The sequence below is a fragment of the Drosophila takahashii genome, chromosome 3R (genome assembly GCF_030179915.1).
Source record: "Drosophila takahashii strain IR98-3 E-12201 chromosome 3R, DtakHiC1v2, whole genome shotgun sequence".
In the NCBI taxonomy this organism is placed as follows: Eukaryota; Metazoa; Arthropoda; class Insecta; order Diptera; family Drosophilidae; genus Drosophila; species Drosophila takahashii.
The window spans coordinates 27,976,191-27,991,846 of NC_091681.1; the positions used below are offsets into that span (position 1 = coordinate 27,976,191).

At 46.0% G+C, this 15,656-nt stretch overlaps 2 protein-coding genes across 5 annotated transcripts; one reads left to right on the top strand and one right to left on the bottom strand.

Annotated features, from left to right (window-relative positions):
- Positions 1-7,105: 7,105 nt before the first annotated feature.
- Positions 7,106-15,617, top strand: LOC108058728 (uncharacterized). Of its 4 annotated transcripts, none has more exons than XM_017143657.3 (6): positions 7,106-7,183; positions 7,651-7,788; positions 9,725-9,939; positions 12,606-12,846; positions 13,119-13,421; positions 13,483-15,617. In XM_017143657.3, the coding sequence occupies exons 2-6, from the start codon at positions 7,749-7,751 to the stop codon at positions 15,156-15,158; spliced, it is 2,475 nt and encodes an 824-aa protein (XP_016999146.2). In that variant the 5' UTR covers positions 7,106-7,183; positions 7,651-7,748; the 3' UTR covers positions 15,159-15,617. The 4 variants fall into 4 exon arrangements, with proteins under 4 accessions (XP_016999146.2, XP_016999149.2, XP_016999147.2 ...); XM_017143660.3 differs by having other exon boundaries at positions 12,642-12,846; XM_017143658.3 differs by having other exon boundaries at positions 7,108-7,187.
- Positions 10,034-12,004, bottom strand: LOC108058729 (kinesin heavy chain). The gene has a single exon (XM_017143661.3). It carries the CDS (start codon positions 11,913-11,915, stop codon positions 10,509-10,511), a length of 1,407 nt encoding a protein of 468 aa, XP_016999150.2. The 5' UTR covers positions 11,916-12,004; the 3' UTR covers positions 10,034-10,508.
- Positions 15,618-15,656: the final 39 nt, after the last annotated feature.

The following is a 15,656-nucleotide window of genomic DNA, read 5'->3' on the forward strand; positions in this document are numbered from 1 at the left end:
TAGAATTTTACGTAGCCAAAAATCTTGAAAATCTTTTTTAATTTGTAGGTCTTCAGGTATCTGAGCTACACCTCTTTTAGACACAGCCAACACAATTGCATGCCATTGCAAATGAGGAGATGAAGGCAAACGAAAACGCGGCTGTCAAAACTCGTTAAACATGGAATTCAATTGGTAATGGGCCTCCGAAACTTGAGGGAGGGCCAGGCGGAAGATACGACCGAAACCGACAAAAAAGGGGGCGGGGCCGGGGTCGGCGTCAAACTTTGCGCATTAAAAGTAAATAGTTAATTTTTAATTGCTCACGGCTCGCTGGCTCTCGACAAAGAGCTGCTCGAAAACGAAAACGAAAAGATCTCTCGGCATGCCAACATATTCAACAAGTATTTGTCTTCCCAAAGGTTAAATATTATTTTAATGAGCCGCGGAGAGCGACAGGGACTTCAGAAGAGACAGAAACTGAAACCTTTTCTCCGCGCGGCCCCAAGACCGCAAAAAGGTCAACAATGTGACTTTTAGCGATCGCCAAATGCCGCCAGCCAGCCAAGTGGCTTTGTGTCATGGTTTTTGTGCCACGGCGTCGGCGGCATGTGGTGGCTCTCGGATTTTGGAGTCTGGAGTCTGGACGGGATTTCAGCCGCAAGGGCCATCTGCATTTCCGGGCCCCTGAATTGCCCCCTAAATCGACACAGAATGCCTTTTCCCACACGCACTCAGTCACGGCAAACCGCACGCACGTAAAAAATCAATTGAAGTTTGGAGTTTCGAGTTAGAGTTGGCCAGCCGAAGGCTAACACAATAACGAAACTAATTTTGATGCGGTTGTTAAATGTTGCCAAACACCTCGGCAGCTTAAAGTGGAAAATGGGCAGAGGAGATTTGTCCGATATGAAGATGTTGCAGACAATGGATGTGGATGGACTCGGGCTATCTGGCACTCGAGTACAACAAGGCGTATAATTAATAATTGATTGAGCCGCGTTTTCCACAAACAATGAATGACAAGGCAGGCAGCTGCAGACTGCAGTTGAAGAATTTCTTGGGCCAAAAATGGCACAAAGTACTGGGTTTTTTGGGGAAACGGCAGTGAGTTGAGATGTTGAGGAGCCTGAGCCAGGTGTGCCTATATGGCCGACTGGCTGGCGAACGTAAAAGCCGCATTGCCAAACGTTTACGGCCGCAATTGTAATCACTGGCTGACCAAAAGTCCACTGCTTTTTGCCGCTGATGCACTTTTTATAGCTCTGGTGCATTCCCACCGCTAAGTGAAATTAATAAAAATCGACTGCACCAAAAACGTCAATGCGTCTGCGCAATGCACATAATTTGTTTAATTAATTACGCCAACACATTTTCATTGCTGCCTATTGGGCAATTTTCGTTTGGCTGAAGTGATGTGATTTTTCACATAAACCAGCAAAAAAACGGAGGCTCGCACTGAAACTATAACAGCCATTGAAAGCCGAACGGATTTGGCAGCTTTCGAAAGATTCAGCCAAAGTGGAAGTGGATGCTGCTGTTGCTGCCGCACTGATGTTGCTGCTGGGCCACCGCTCATGTTGCTGCTGCATCAGCAACATTCTCAGCTTGCGCCAAGGCCATTGGCATTTTGTCTGCACACGCTGACTCAAGATCTGGTATTGAGAATAGGATCTGCAGCGATTTGTGAGCGGCACTCGATGAGATTCTGACCAGAAATGCTAGGCGATCAAAGTTCAATGCGGCTGGAGAGGAATAATGAGTGATTTACACCGGACCAGGCATTGCCAAACATGCAAGTGATTGTGGAACAATTAACCAATTTGTTACGGCTCAATAAAGTCAAAGCGAACATTAAGCGAATTTATAAAAATAAATACCCCGGCTGCAGCATCAAAACTATCATCATCCGATGACGATGATGATGATGATGATGCGAGTGGCAGCCATGGGAAAGAGACTCCGAGTTGGAAAAGTGTCGAAGCCGACAAACCCCAAGGACGCTGGCTTATAAAACAAATAAAGCGAAATGTATTATACAAAATATTACTTACCCTTAGCGCGGTTTGACATAAATGCCAATTTAAATGCTGCAAAACGCATAAATCAGCAACGACCGACGCTAGAGAGCTGTTGCTGTGGTGCACTGAGAAAAAATTAACCCTTTTATTTAGTAAAGGGTTTCATAAAGAAAATCGTATGTAAAATTATTATTAAATATTAAAAATATTATGACAGATTTTTTAGAGAACACTTTAAGATTTTATAAATTATTTTCTTTATTTTTCGAAATGCTATTTTTAAATATATATATTTCTTATGAGTGTAGTTGCTGTTGTGTCGCTGGATGTTGCTGCTGTTGCTGCCTGATGTTGCTGTTGTGCCTGGCGTTGTTGTCGTGTTTTAGGCAAACAAACGATCAGCAAGTGGCGCTCCTCAAAAACGTTTTTGTGCCAAAATGTTTGCTGTATGGCGAAGTGAAGAAGACCCATCGGTGGGCAGAGTTTAGGAGTTTTGGGAAAAGGCAATGTTGCTGCTGAAGGGTGACAAAAGTCGCCGTCTAATTGAATTAACATAAAATAAAAGTTGTCTCGACAAAGCGCCAAGCTCAACATCCTGGTCAGCGCATTAGCCATTTGGCATTTGGGCTCAGAATCTCTGGCCAGAAGAATCACGAACAATGAAGACTGAGCGGCGGAAAGCTCATTAACATGATCACAATGAAGATTCGACTGCATAATAATTCGCACATATTCCGACATTACGAAAAGTGCATTTGTATGGGCATGCAATTAGTCACAGAGACCGCAGCATCTGCAAGTTGGAGCGCCGGATTCTTTACCGCCCGCCACTATCCACCATCCACCGACCGTCCCATTCATTCCCATAATTTACCAAATATTTCTTCTTTATTTTTTATTATTTATTTTCCTATTTCGCCTCTATGTACATGGCATAGCAACTGCAATGACTATAACATTTTCTCACGTTTCGTCGTGCAGATTTCGGCACAAGTTGCGCCTTGGTGTGGCCGATCCAATGCCTGGGATGGTATGAGATCTTGGTTGCCAATTGCAGCGCGGTGGCTCTGTGGCACTACGGTACGGCTCCATCGTTCCATGGTTCCATGGTTCCATGGTGATAATGATGATGGTGGCGAGGTCGCTGGATCGGCGGAGGCGGGCGACTAATGCACATTTTATGCAAATTTCGGCTGCGAGATCCCCGTGTGTTGGCTTTGCTTATGGCAGCTTAAGTCGGTTTACGAGTGCCAGTAAATGCAATTTAGAATGCTTGAATCTATTGACTGTCAATAGGCGCAGGTACTAAACCTGTTTGCATTTATGCTTTGTAAAGTTTAATTCGCAAATTACATTCTTTTGTTTTATTTTTATCATCACATAAGCAGAATTTATTACTGGGAAGCCTTTTTATTTAATTTAGTGGAACTTGTTTAAAAACTATTTTTTTCGGATTTTTGTAAGCAATTAAACCAGTTTATGCTCGTTTGGTAGGCCACGAAAATTGTACGCTTTTTCTGAGGATGCTTTTAAGCTAATTGCACTTTATGTGAATTTATTTATGTGAGTGAATGCCATTTAAAATATTACAGTTTTCAAATGAGTTAAAGTTAATAGTTTGGTTATGCTGTTTATTTTTTAAAATTAAAATATTTTATGTAAATACTGTACAGTTTAAAAGTGCAGCATATAATTATGTTGGGTGGATCAAGTTCGCTGTCTAAGTCATTCGTTTTTATGGATGCTTGCAGAATTTACAAATCTAAAGCATCACGACAGTGCGTCAAATTAGCCAGGCAGTCCGCTCACTGACCACTGTCCGAGTGCCTAACTGACCCATTCCATTCCACTCCAATCAAATCCAATCCCAGCGAGCCGCCGAGCTTTGGTTTCGCAAGCGGCGTCGCATCCATAAAACTGTAAATTGCACAGCTGCGTCTCCATCTCCATTTGCGGCTGTCGCTGCCACGTGCAATCCCCGAAAACCAAAAAGCGAATATGAATCCGAATCCTCATCCCCGAGTCCGCAATGCATCCCAATCTCCGCCAGCCGATGCGAAATTATATGTGTGTAAATACATTTATATGTACCTATGCAATTTCTTATTATGAGCGGTACGCTGCCGTCAAAGGTTTTCCGAGAGCTGCACTTTATCAACGGGAAAATCTGCTGGCAGCCCATGCTCATTGCTGCACAATTACTCAACGACCTGGGTTTCCAATTCCCGCTCGAGTCCCAATCGCAATCCTCGACACTCGTTAGTGCAGGGAGAAAAAAGATCATTTCGAAATTAAAGGGGATCGAGATGATATGCTTCTAATCAAGTTGAACTTTTTTATATTTCTTGAAGATTTATTGAGATAATTACTAATTTAACTACTTTTATGGTTAGTATTTTATTCAGTGGATTTGAATGAAACACACTAACACTCGTTAATGCAGGGAGAAAAAAGATCATTTCGGTATTAAAGGGAATTTAAATGATCTGCCTCTAATAAATTTGGATATTTTGTATATTTATTAAGATAATCATTAATTTAATTACTTTTATGATAACTATTTGGTTCAACCGATTTTTCTTTCTGTGTAGTTGCCCCTTCAGCTGCACCAGCTTCTGCCAGGTTTGTGGCATTTTTTGGCGCGTTGCTGGATGGATGGGATGGGATCGAGATTCGCGAGTCGAGAGTCTGCTCAGGCGCATCTTCAACTTAATTGAATTTTTGGCTGCTGTTGTTGCTGCCGCTGCTGCTGGTGGTTGTGAATGCATTTTCCATTTTCCACCGGCTCCCACACGTTGTGCAAATGCTTTCGGCACTTTTACTGCGCTCCGTGCTTACATAATGAGTAAAAATTAAATAATTTACCCCGCCAATGGATTCTGGCGTGTACTTCGGCTTGTAGCTGCCAGGTGGAACACCGAATTCGTGTCTTTGGCGGCGAGCACATTCATCAATGTCAGGCGTGGAGTCCGAGGCCGTTCGAGCAGCGAATAGATGGCTATTTAATTGAAAGTGGCCGCTAATTAGAATCCAATCCGCTTAGCTGCCTGGGTGCTGTGTAATGCCCAGCGACAGATCGTGTCGGGCCTCATCTTCGAATAACAATTGCTGTTGGGATTTTGGGAGCTGGTACCTAGCTCTTGGGCACTTCCTTATTGCTGGCCTTTCCCACGCAGAGGGATCGCGTGAGTCATTGGCACACACAGGAGTTGGATCGTAAAGCGAACAAACATTTATTACAAACAGCATTGCTGGCTATTGCACAATCGCAATCGGCAGCAAATTAGAAAGATGGCGGCCACTTCCCACAGCTCTTTGGGCAGATGGCTCAGCTCCGGGTTGAAAGTCATCCTCCATCCTCCAACCTCCAGTTGACATTTTTTCGCCAGCTGCTGATCTGCATGACTTTGGCTGCCTGGCCTTTTTCCGGCAGGCAACCTCAACTTTGAAATGCCAAGCAGTCAGTTGGTTTTAGTTCAGCTCATTTCGGTTCAGTTCCAGGCAACATGACAGCTTGAGGTTGTTTGCCACCACAATTCCTGGGCTGCGAATATAGAAAATCTAGGCAGCAACGCCCAAGATCCGCCAAAGATCTGGCCAAAGCAGCAGGCGTGTAAATTCCCACACTGCAGCGCAAATGCCGTGTAGCCACAGCCCCCGCCACCCGGAATGCCCCCCTGCTCCGCGGAGCTCCGTGCCACACTCACCCATATACACATAACCGGATTGGCGGTGGCACCGCGACTTTTGCCCCGACATGGCAGCCGCAGCAGCAGCGGCAGATGGGGCAGCAAATGACAAAGCCCCGCCACGGCTATGACATAATACCCAGCGGAAGATGCAACCAGCGACGAGCAACGAGCGAACTGAGAGCTGCACTTGCACTGAAAAACGAAGATCCTCGAAGGGCGGTTAAAAATGTAAAAACAATATTGCGGTAAGATAGATCTAAACAATTCTATGAGTTCTATCAAAAGAATGTTCTTTAAATATTGTAATTGGAAATTAAACAGATCTAATAAATATAGGTGGTGTAGTTAATATCTGTTAGTTTAACAAATAACATTTCTTGGTTTCTCACTTAAGGAATATTTAAAAAAAAAGCTATCTAAATATTTAAAAAAATGGTAGATTCGAAATAAAAGATTTTTTGATTGAAAATGTTTCTCTTTCTATTTCTAGTATAAATCGTATGATAATTAAATTTTTGTTTTATAAATTAGATTCAACATTTGTGTCCTAAAAAGTTGATAAATCAATTTAGCAAGGTGTTAAAATTTCGCCTAGTGTACAGCGGGTGAAATTGATGTGGGGGTCGTTGGTCGGGCGGGGGAGCGCTTGCCCATAATCATGAGCAGGCCCTGCGGCCAGCTGACGTAAGTGATGAGCGCCAGCGACTCCTGGCAGGCGGAGTATCGCGGACAATGCAACTTGCTAGGTGTCATATGGTCACACGCTGCGTATGCGTAATTTGCGTTAAGCATACGACAGCGAGCCGCGATCAAAAAGGCAGCAGAACCAAGAAGCAGTGGAATCACAAAACGGCAAAACGAACGTCAGACGACCACGAAGATGCTAGACGAAGCTGGAGCGCTGCCGACGTCGACGTTGCACAGTGGGCATCTAGTCAATAATGATGAATAAAAGCATTCGTATGGCAAATTGTTTTGTGTCAAAGGGAAAAGAAATATTTTATTTATTGATTATTAAAAAAAACTTTTATTAAATTGTGTAAAACAATTACTACTGTGCTAAAAATGTTTTTTATTAACAAAATAATTATTACACAAAGAATGGAATATCGGATAAAACAATGAAGATATATGAACCGAAACCAGGACACAATTTTCTTTTTTATGGGAAAAACAATTTTAACTAATTAAATTCTTATATTTTTTTACTTTATTATTAAGAATGTTCAAAAATCGTAACTTTATATTGTTTAAATAATATTTCCAATGAAATCTATTCTTTATAAATAAGACTGAATGTAGTTTTGTACATTTTGTCCCCACTGTCACTGCGGCTGCTGCCTTGTAAGCCGCGCTGCGATGGGCTCCAAGTGGTTTTCCTTTCGCTTTCAGAAATCATTTCGCTTCGACAACGTGGACGATAAAGTCACAGATCGCGCATCGCGAGCCCGCTCTGTCCGCTGAACTCGCCTGGTTCGCCTGTCTCCTCCGGTCGGTTGGTGGTTGCTTTTCAGTGGCTTGTGGATTGTGGCTTGTGGTTCTTCTGCCGCCGCTTGGTGCAGCTGTGACTCTGTGCTTTTCCGCTGTTTGCCCAGCCAAGTGCGGCAGACGCAGACGTCTCTCAACGTTTCGCTGCACCTTCTAAATGGGCTTTCCGTAGTTTTCGCACCTTGCGAAACACATTTCGTACGCATTTACATACAAGATCGAAGTTTGAAGAATTTTGCCCTGGCGTCTGCTCATTTCCTACATGACGGACAACTTTTTGTGGCATATTCGCCATGGAAATGAGTTGCTCGATGGTGATGATTTTCGCGTTGAGTTAGTGAAAAAAAAACATAAGAAACAAAACAAAACGTAACAAAGAAACAAACATATTGTGCAGCTCGGGGCGTTTTGCAATCAAGTCCCTTCCAATACTCATAAGATTTCTGGTGTTGTGCCCTCTTGTTTTGCAGTGCGATCCATGTGAAAATCGACATTTACTATCAGCTTAATTGCTCTGGATAACTTATTGGATATCATCCTGATTTTGGATTATAAATACTAATACGACATGTTGAGCATTGAAAATGCAATGATTGCCTTTCTTCTGGGTAAGTAAAATTCTTTATTTTTAAAAAAGGTCCTTGCAGGACATTTTTTTTTAAAGTCAAATAGTAACTTTCTTGAATGCATGGATTTATTTAAGGCAGGAATATTTTTTCCATATTATTTTCTTAAGTTTAAATGCATTTTTTGTTAGTGCTTTACTCGATTTTTTTTTAATAATCAGATTTGTTTACAGTGGGAAAATCTTTACGTCATTCTTAAATATTAATTGTGGTTTTCTTATTCATTTACTTAAAGAAATATAATTACTTAAAGTTGTTTTAATTTCGAAGGGAACAATAGGTAAAAGCGAAATTTATTTTCAGAAAAAATTGAAAGCAGAATATGGGTTAGGCATTTGCAAAAACTTAGATATTAGATATCGATTATTGGATCGACTTTCTAATCATTTTCATTCCACTAAAAACACCAATGCTGCGCACATTGTGTTTTAATAAAAAAGATGCCAAATCGGTAAAAATAAAAAATCGCATGCTCATTAGTTTTTGTTTTCGAACATGTTTCATGTAGAAACGGTGCGCTGGTTCAAGGTCCATCGCGAAAGAAATTAATGGGATTCAATGGGTTTCATATCGATCACATTTGAAATCAAGCGTAATTTGCCCGACAGCCCCCGCAGCAGGGCGAAATGAAGACAAGGCTGAGAAATGGCAATTACGGCTAAGAGTGGGTCATCAGCAAGCATAATTACCATACTGTAGATTATCTCCATCTTTTCGGTAAGAGTTGGAGTGGGACAACGCCCAAAAACGGTGGCTTAAGGGGATTTGAACTGCGTGAGAGCCAGAGTCAGGCCAAAGTTTTGACCAATTTGTAGCTTCACTTCGGCAACCGAGCAATTGAAATCGGAATCGAACAATCTGCACTGGAGGGGGCAACAAAAGAGCTGCCTTGGATGCCTTTGCCTTTGCCCCATGCCATCTGCCCAGTCATAGTTCACTGCCAAACAATGGACCTCTCCGCTGGGGAGGAAAGTTGTGTTCGAAATTCACTTGAATTAAATGCGAATCAGAGTCGAGTTACCGCCGCAGCGTCTTTCATTTCTTCCAACTCTGCTGGATGGCTTGTTTTCTCTTTGTTTTGCATTTGGGGTTTCCTTTAACAGTTTTTCTTTTTCGGATCTGCTGTGTTTTTTTTCTCTTTTGGCATGATAAATGGGGGCGCACTGGAGGATTATGCAACCTGCGACTGCAATTTACGGCCAGAGAAGAGGAGCTTTGTTCTGCAGTTCGCCATGGCAATTACACTTGCCTTAATTGCAGCGAAACCATCTTCCGCTGTCTTAAGAACAGCAGCTTTACAGAACGGGGGAAAAAAATGTATATAAAAAGTCATAGACAACAATGATACATTGTACAATACGGGGGTAATTAGGCGGACCCCTGACGCTGTTTTGCTTTTAATGCTTTCAAGCCTAATGTACAGTGTACACATGTAAGACAAGCTTAATCCGTAATATTGATTGACTTGGCATTTTAATTGAGCGACCCCCATGTGCCCAGTGGATCCGTTTGTGACCACAATAAGTACCTACACATACGATCACTGATCACATATCGTCTGGCCGAAATGTTAATGATGTCGCTCGGCATCGCAAATACCAATCGATGCTCCGAAAAAGTAAATAAAAAGCCGTCTCGAGCACTCGCAGAACCGAGCTAACATAGTGGCTCCGCAGCCTTGGACCGCAGCAAGTGCTCCGTGCTCCGTGCTTCGGCACACATAAATCACGAGCTCGTCTCGCAGTTGTAAGCGAAAGTGATGCGGCCCGAAGGTCACTTGACCACCAGGTCACCATCATCGGTTCCCACTAAATACCCATTCGTCTGCATTCTAGCACTACTCGAGGTGCCATTTGAAGACCAGTCCTAACCAGATCACGATTTCTGACTTTGTTTCTCTTGTTTCCCCTCTTTGCAGCGACGACACTTTGCTGTGGATCCGGACTCGCGCAGGCCCAGTTGCTCGACGAGGACGACGACCTGGCCTTCGGCAGACCATGGCCCACCTACAGTCTGCAGAACATGCCGAAGACGCAGTTCACCTGCCACGACAAGATCCTCGGAGGCTACTACGCCGATCCTGAGACGCAGTGCCAGATGTTCCACGTCTGCGTCAAGCTGCCCGGAGTGGGGGTAAGTGTTGTTGTGCCCGGGTGCAAGTGCTTCTGGCCGAGATCAAGGCAGCAGTGGGTTAAAGCCATGAATAGCTATCGTAGACGGTCGATCATAAATATTTATAACCTGTTTAGTATTTTATTAGGACTATTAGTTTATTCTTTTCTTACGATTGGTAAACTTTAATTACTATTCAATTTAAAATAAATGTAGAAATCCGAAAAGAACATAATAACATAAGGTCAAATAATACTGAGCTTAGAATTTCGGGGTTATTTTTGGGAAATTTGATAGTGCTAAATGCTTAGGCCAGGGAATTTTTCCATCCATTTACTCCTTCCCCAGCCGCCCTTCCACATTTCACAGCCTTAAACTGGCGGGCAAAACGAAAGACTTAGGCAACGAACTTGCCGACAGCCATCGTTTCGGTTCCGTCGCGCCAGCTAAATGGCAAAGTGGCACAGCCAGATGCGCTGGGGAATGTGTGAGATGGCTCCGAGTGGTTCGTGACTGGTCCGGATGGACTGGCTGACCTTTAAGCGGGTGCTTCGCGTGGCCTCTTCGCTGGGAGACGAGTGCAAAGAGCGCTAGACTCTGGGCTCTTCCACTGGGTCTAGACTCTTCTGCAGCCCTTCTTCTTCGTCCTCCTGCGGCATCCGGGCCGCCTTCCTGTGGCACCACCGCTGCATCGCCTGGCAGATGGTCTCGAACATCTCGGACAGCTGATGCCGCTGCACTTGCTCCTGCTCCTGGATGTCCGCACTCTGCCGTCGCCACATGGCCTGAAACATCTGCGAGTACTCGGCCAGTTTGTCCTGGAACTTGCGCCTCTGATCTATCAGCTCCATGTGCACGGATCGCAGGAGGTAGCTCTGCCTGTCCAGTTGGCTGTTCTTTTGGCCCAGCTCCTGTTTTAAATCATTGTTTCTCTCTGTCAGTTGATCCATGTCCACCTGCAGATCCTTTAGCTTTTCAATGGACATCTCTGCCTCCTTGCGAATCTGCAGCATCTTGTGCTGCAGGAGGCTCTGCTCCTTCTCCCGGCAGAAGTCTCCTCCGGAGCTCTCCTCCTCCTCCGGATGGTTTCCCCTCTCCAGGCTGTCGAGAAACTTCTGCAGCTCTTCCTCCTCCTCCACCACCATTCCCAGTGCCTTCTCCCTCAGACAGAGGTACCTCCGTCGCTCCTGCCTGAACATTGCCCTCCAGACTTCGGCGGGCAGACCGACATTGGGATTGGGGGAAGGAGTGGGCGCCGGAGCAATCAGGTGATCCCTTTCTTCCGGTGGATCCGTGTAGTTAACAAGCACTGTTCTGCCACCGCTGCCCATCAGTTGTTGGAGCAGCCTGGTCAATCGTATGTTGTGGTAACGAATGTGGCTCTTGGGATTGTGGGCTAGGGCCTGGAAAAGATTCACCAGCGTGTCCAGGGGCTTGTCTGATTCGAGGGACGGCGAATCCTCCGCCAGTTGCTGCAGGTAAACCAGCTGCAGTTTGCCACAACATTTCCGCAAGTGATCGCCAGCCGACTGAATCACGTGGATGGTGAAGATCAGGTGAGGACAATCGCCGGCCTCGCCCACTTTGTCCATGATTCTCGCCATGTAGGTGTGCACCTCACGGGACGTGGCCACAAAGTGATCTCGGCTCGTCCGGCGATTGCAGCCCCTGAGGTTGACCACCAGATCGTCCGACTCTCCGCTCAGCTGGACATAGCGCACCGAAACGTGCACCTCCATGTTCGTCTCAATGGAGTAGACACTGTGGAAGAGTTCGCCCAGGATGCGGGTGACCATGTCACCCGGATCTCCTCCATTCCCTCTGGGCAATCCGCAGCTGAAGATTGTGCTGGTGCGTCCACTGAGGACCTGATCCAGCACCTCCGCGATCGCCTCCTCGCAAACTTCGCGCTGCAGTTCGCTGGGGGAGGCCAATAGCTTCCGGAACAGGTAGACCCTCATCTCGCCGGGATGCGGCACTTCATCTCTATACTGCATGACATAAAACGAGAAACAAACAACAGAACGAAGCAACAAAAACGGGTTTTGTGTGTGACTGTGGCGAGTGTGTTTATGGGACAGAATGGATTTCGGCCTGTCAATTAGCCTACTGTGGCTCAGTAGTCGCATCGAGAACCAAGTCGAGAACGTTCACTTCGCCTGGCCTCCGATGCATCAGAAGTATCAGATGCCTCCCCTGCGGCCCAACGCAAATGCCAAGTGGCAAGTGGAAATGCCAAAGTTTGCGACAGGCCACCGAATGCTTCTGGTTTCTGTGGCATTCAAGCATTGGATATGGATATGTGCATCTACACTGGCAATCATAAAAATAAATAAAGAAAAGAAAGAATAGATTCCTATTATGATAAATATTTATTTTATTTAATTTTATATAAATCTACCGATAAAATAGTATCACATTTACTAGAATATTTAACTTAATATTCTTTTTTCCCAAGTGTAAATTAAGTCAAAGTTGCCCCAGTTTATATCGCTTTAGTTTAGTTCAGCTTAGAGTTAACAAGCTATTCACGTGACTGCAGCTGCTGCCTGGTTCTTGGCCTTAATGCTTTTGGCTTTATCGAATCCACTTATAACATTGAATTTTGCATGTTGCTCTGCCTATCTAATGGTGCTGTTTTTGGTGCTTTTGATGCTTTTGATGCTTTCGTTTGCTGTCTTGCGCAGCTCCTTCATCGAAGAGCTAATCCGTTTGTCCCGCAGGTGCAGGACTACCGCTTCCTCTGTCCCAACACGACGGCCTTCGACCAGGAGCTGCAGATCTGCGCCAACTGGCTGGACGTCGACTGCGACAAGGCCACTTCGTTCTACGACAACGGAAACCTAAACGATCTGTATCGCGGCGGGTATGACAGCAAATCCGCCCACGAGGAGGAGGCCACCTTCCACCTTCAACGCGCCGAATCGGGTGAGTAATTAAATTGGATTGTAACTATTCTGTTAAGTGAGTAAATTAAATACAAAAATAACCATTGAAGAAAAGGGGAACAATTAAAATAAATGCATAGTTTGCTCAAAGAAAATTATGTTGGTATAAACAATTTATTTCTATTTATTCGTTAAAAAAAATACAAATAATAATTATTTTTGGTCCCTGAAAATATTTGTTTTCTTTTTTTTAAATATCGAATATAAAGGTACAACTTGATCGGTTTTAACCAGGGTTATTTGTAATTGCAGGTGATGTACGCCGCTCTAAGGAGAACCACAACCACAACAATAACATCAACAATAACAATAACAATCGCGGCGGGGAGCAGAAGCCACGAACTCGTCACAATTACGCGCAGACAGGTGGCAGCTCCATCTCCAGTTCCAGTTCCAGCTCGAGTCCCAATTTGGAGATCACGCAACCCACCAAGCGACCCATTTCCACCTATTACACGCCGACCACTTCGACCAGCACCACCACAACATCGACCACATCCACGACGGAACGCAGCTATTACAGCAACAATTACAGCAACAATGACGACTCGAAGCGTAAGAAACAATAGGGTCTCGCGATGCATGCCCCGAAATTAATCACGCCTCCCATCCACAGAAGACATAGATGATATCTTCAAGGGTTCCCACAGCTCGCACTTCTTCTCCAATCGCCACGGGGGTCGGGAATACGACGAGGAGCCCGCACGGCCCAAGCCCAATGACTTTTCGGATTACCAGCGCAAGACCACAAGGGTCACGCCCACCAGAGGAGCAGGAGGAGCTGGTCAGCGATCCACTTCCGGTCCGAGTAGTCCCATTACACCCAGCACTGCTGCTCCCAGCACCAGCACCACCAAGTCCCTCAAGAAGATCACCCTGCATGCCACCTTCAACACGGACTTCCTGGCCAGCTCGCCGCACACCAAGAGTCCCTCCTACAGCGCAGTGACCACTCCACGTCCCAGCAGCAGCATCACCAGTCGGTTTAGCTTCGGCTCCAGTGACTTCCCCACCCAGGAGAGGATTCAGCCCACCACCTACAACCCCAACAGTGGAGCCTATCGCTTCAAGACCACCTCGCCACCAGCCAGTTCCACCAAGGTGACGGGCAAGGGAGTCCAAGATTTCGAGAAGCGCAGCAAACCCACAACGGCGGCGGTGAGGAAACAGAAGCTGGGTCCCCAGGAATCGAACTACATCAATCAGAACGAGTTTGTGGATCTGACAAAGGCACATAAACCCCAGCAGCCGCAACCCTTCCAGGTGCAGGGGCAGGTGCAGAATAAGCCCAACCAACTGGAACCGCACTACCAGCGACACAAGCCGCAGGTGACCCGAGTGGGTGGCCAGGAGCCAGCTCCCTTCTCAGCGCCCAGCTCGAAGCCGCGATCCTTCACCAGCCGGGGCAGCATCACCTACAAGGCCACCACCGAGCGTTATGTGGACCAGGAGCTGTACTATCCCACCACCAGTGGCACGACGGCAACGAGCAGGTTGAGGGAGGCCTACACACCCACCACCTTCCGACCCACCACCTACAAGAAGCCCTATGAGCAGCCCAGCTATCAGACGCAGCTGACCCACCGACCCACCCAGCCGGTAGCCACCAAGAAGGCAGCCACCTCGGCACCGCCAACCACTTCAGCCAATCCGCAATCCACCGTGGACGAGGACGATGGGCAGTACCACCCGGAGCTGTACGAGAACGATTTCCCGCGCAATCGCATCCGTTTCCTGCGCAACCGAGCCACCAGTTCGACCACCTCGACCACAAGTGCGCCGGTGGTGTCCAGCCGGCAGCCACATGGCTTCCAGCAGGCCCACAGTCACCTGAAGAGCCAGCAGCAGTCCATCTACCAGAAGGAGAGGGAAAGGGAGAGGGAATCCGATCTCAGCGACGAGGAGGAGCTCTTCAAGACCGCCCAGTCGCTGAACTTTGGGGCGGCCAGCATCAACAAATTAAGGGCGGATATCTACAAGGCGGAGAAGACCTCGCAGCAGTACAACTCGCAGTACAGTCCGCAGCTGGTGGCATCTAGTCCGCAGGCCAGCAGCACCACTAGCTCCACCTCGACTAGCAGCACCACCACCACGACGACCACCAGACGACCAACGACCACAGCCAGAAGCACAACCACCATTACCACCAGTGCACCCGTGGCGGCCAAGAAGTCGGTGAAGAGCAAAAAGGAGCAGCAGCAGCTGGAGAAGAAGGATCGACCAGCGGGCAAGAGGCCTCCGCACGCTGACGAGGACACCAGCTACGATTATGCCTACTACGATACGGACTGAGCGGCTATCCTAACTAACTACTTGCATTACCACCCGACAGAACCCCACAGCCCAGAACATGCCCCCAAAATAGGTGCCACAGTATTTTAAAGACAGCTTCCGTACTCCCCAACCATGCTCATCAGATTCCAAACACCATACATACATATCTTACTTACCAACCGCTTGACACCCATTAACACTCGCGTACATTCATTCAATCAGTTTCAGATGCGTTCTAATGAATTTCCATGCGTGTATCTAGTTATTTAAATAAAAGGAATATATGTTTAGTCGTTAGACAATTGTTGAACCGAAGCGAATTGGCAGCAGAAAACCGTAACGAGACCGGCCGAGGAACGTTTTCAGAAATTCCATTGAAGTATTGAAGTGCTTGTTGTCTAATATTCAATGAATTCACCACAAAATTGTATTAGTCTTAAGTTTTCTTGTAAATAAAATGAAATGTAAATCGTAAAATGATTGATTTTGTCTCTTGTGCTTTTAAAATACTGATTT

Coding starts and splice junctions, on each gene's coding strand:
- LOC108058729 (XM_017143661.3), bottom strand. CDS start 11,915: ATGCAGTATAGAGATGAAGTGCCGCATCCCGGCGAGATGAGGGTCTAC.
- LOC108058728 (XM_017143657.3), top strand. CDS start 7,749: ATGTTGAGCATTGAAAATGCAATGATTGCCTTTCTTCTGG. Junction 7,789..9,724: donor AATGATTGCCTTTCTTCTGG/GTAAGTAAAATT, acceptor CCCTCTTTGCAG/CGACGACACTTTGCTGTGGA. Junction 12,847..13,118: donor CCTTCAACGCGCCGAATCGG/GTGAGTAATTAA, acceptor TTGTAATTGCAG/GTGATGTACGCCGCTCTAAG.